Source organism: Asparagus officinalis, chromosome 7 (genome assembly GCF_001876935.1).
Source record: "Asparagus officinalis chromosome 7, Aspof.V1, whole genome shotgun sequence".
NCBI lineage: Eukaryota > Viridiplantae > Streptophyta > Magnoliopsida > Asparagales > Asparagaceae > Asparagus > Asparagus officinalis.
In genome coordinates, this window is record NC_033800.1 from 30,622,858 (window position 1) to 30,625,810 (window position 2,953).

Below are 2,953 nucleotides of genomic sequence, written 5' to 3' on the forward strand. Positions count from 1 at the left end.
GACTGCAAGGGGGTTTGGTGACATTTCTGAAGTTTTGTGGAGGGTTCTTTTTTGTTTGAAATTTGCGCCAGGGGTTAAATATGTCTTAATAAATACAGCATGGCTGTGCTGAAGTCAAAATTTTCAAATATGTAAACTAGTTGTTACTTTTGATTATTGACAGGGCTATATTCTTGTAACAATTCAAGCTCATTACAAGAATCTGCACCCTGACCCAACTTGCTTAACCTGCAAGCCTGAGGGCAGCAGCAAGACGCTATTCTACCTCTCATTCTGTCTCCTAGCATTAGGCTATGGAGGAGTGAGAGGAGCTCTACCTGCACTCGGAGCTGATCAATTCGACAGGAAAGATCCTAAAGAAAGGAAACAACTCGGCAGCTTCTTCAACTGGTTGTTGATGAGTATAACTCTCGGTGCAACTTTCGGCGTCACTGTAATTGTGTGGGTTAGCTCAGAAAAGAGCACTTGGGCAGTAGGTTTCTTCAGTCAAATGCTTATCGCGATTGTGGGTTTTGGATTCCTCACCGTTGGGAAACCCTTTTATCGTAATAGAGTTGCAGGCGACAGTCCCTTGCTTTACGTTCTTCAGGTGACTCTCTCTTGACTCCCTTTCTTGCTGTAAATTTAATAATGTGGATAATTTATTGAACGAGCAAGAGATTGATTGGCTTTTTATAGGTAATTGTGGTGGCAATTCGGAACAGAAAATTGTCACTGCCTGATAGCTCGGAACAACTGTATGAGATTAATGATAAAGAAGTTGTTGAGGAGAAAATACCACATACAGACCAATTCAGGTAAAATTTTATCACTCTAAAATTTCATTTTTTTTAAAAAAAAATCTAGTAAGCAATAAACATATTATGTAAAAAAGCCTAGCTAGAGAATGACTCCTATATATTACATATTTGAAGCCACTAAATATCAGAGCCAGAATACAATCTCTTAGTTAATTTGGTTACATTGGAGTAAACTGTACACTGCCTTTAATTAATATAAATGAGGGTGGTGATGTTGCCAAAGTTACATGTACAGCGTAATCAACCATATAAAAAACTACAATTATTTAACAAGTGGATCCGGAGTGTAGAGTTCAAGAGACATAGCATATTTTGTGTCTGAAAATTGCAGGAAAACAATATTAGTTTCTTCAAATGTTGAAGCATCGTCCTATATACTGACCAAGTTTGACCACTTCATGTCTGAAAATATGTCACAGACGCAAACAGACACTCTGAAGAGAGTTTCCAATGTTCCATCTTTTCCTCTCAATTGATCAAGAAGTTTTAAAAAGTGCATATATGTATCTAGATAAACATTGTTGAAGCCCATACCGTCCCAACTACATTCAAATTTCAATACAAACCTTTGACTGGATGTTGTTTTAACGCGAAAAGGTCACTGCACTAGCAAAATAATTAAGCTAAAAATAAAGGAGTTGCAGCAGTTGCATTCAAATTTAAAAGAGCTTCAATTGCAAGAGTTTGAACGACATGATCTTGTAAACGTATTTACTGTCCAAACTTCTAACCAAGCACACCCAAACTTGCTTGCGGTCCTCAGATTCTTGGACAAAGCTGCAGTCCTAGCTCCAGACACAAGCCCAGAGCCGTGGAAAGTCTGCACAGTCACCCAAGTAGAAGAAATCAAAATCCTAACAAGAATGCTTCCCATCCTAGCCAGCACAATCCTAATGAATACCTGCCTAGCCCAACTCCAGACCTTCTCAGTCCAACAAGGCATATTCATGGACCTCTCCCTCGGCCGCTTCGACATCCCTCCCGCCTCCATCCCCGTCATCCCCCTCGTCTTCATGTCTGTTCTTGTCCCTGTCTACGAGTTCGCCTTCGTACCCCTCGCCCGCCGCCTCACCGGACACCCCACGGGCATCACCCATTGCCGCCGTTGAACTCAAGCGCAGAAATACCTTCAATCTTCATCTGAGAAAAATATCCCTCTTCTGGCTCTCGTTCCAGTACGGCATTTTCGGTATCGCAGACATGTTTACGCTTGTCGGGCTTATGGAGTTCTTCTACAGCGAGGCGCCAGAGGGGATGCGGTCGTTGGCCACCTCGTTCTCTTTTCTGACGATTTCGATAGGGTATTTTCTGAGCTCGGCATTTGTGAAGGCGATCGACGCAATGACGGGTAGGATGGCGGACAATGGGCAGGGATGGCTGTATGGGACAAACTTCAATGCGAATCATGTGGATAGGTTTTACTGGTTTCTGGCTGTGTTGAGTTGTGTAAACTTTGGGGTTTATGTTTTATGTGCTAGGTGGTATAAGTACAGAAGAGATGGGCATGATGGTGGTGGTGGTGTTGTTGGGAGCGAAGAAGTTGAAAAGAGTAAGGGAGAGAAGCAAGAGAACGGGGGTAGGCAACAAGCTTTGGTTAAGGGAGAGGAAGGAAGTGATCAATGAATTTGAATATGGTTGTCATCGAGATGTTTAAATTCAAAGGAAATAAATTGAAAATGTGGAGGTAAAAGATTTGGTTGCATGTTTGGATTTACAAGCGAACGGAGCCCGATACCTGCTCTTATACTACCCGAACTAGCATCGATGATTTTCCTTGTTGAGTTTGGTTTTATTTATTGAGGGTTGATCGATTTTATGATTGAACTATTTATAATTTTGCTAGTACAAATGCAGGGATTTTTCCTTGTATATTTTCTCACACGACGAAAACAATACGGTTTGGATTATGTTGAATCATGAGTTCATGGCCTTAGTCGTCTTCTTCTCTCACTAATTTGAATATTGTAGGCGTCTAAAATTGCCTATGAGAACCCGCACGAAACTCGAAGCAATGAATGGGCGAGTCAAGAAGATTCACCTAATCAGCTCGCGCGAGTCGCTCAGCACACACACGCCATCCGACCCGTGCGCGTCGGTCAGCGCGCACGTCAAATCATCTCGTGTGCGTCGGTCAAACGCGTGCACGTCAAACC

At 42.3% G+C, this 2,953-nt stretch overlaps 1 protein-coding gene across 1 annotated transcript in view; it reads left to right on the plus strand.

Annotated features, from left to right (window-relative positions):
- The window catches only part of LOC109846915 (protein NRT1/ PTR FAMILY 4.3-like), a 16,967-nt gene extending 14,494 nt beyond the window's left edge, over positions 1–2,473 (plus strand). Inside the window, 4 exon segments of the mRNA XM_020416152.1 lie at positions 164–589; positions 679–797; positions 1,564–1,905; positions 1,907–2,473. Coding sequence (XP_020271741.1) covers positions 164–589; positions 679–797; positions 1,564–1,905; positions 1,907–2,423 — 1,404 coding nt within the window. The 3' untranslated portion in view covers positions 2,424–2,473.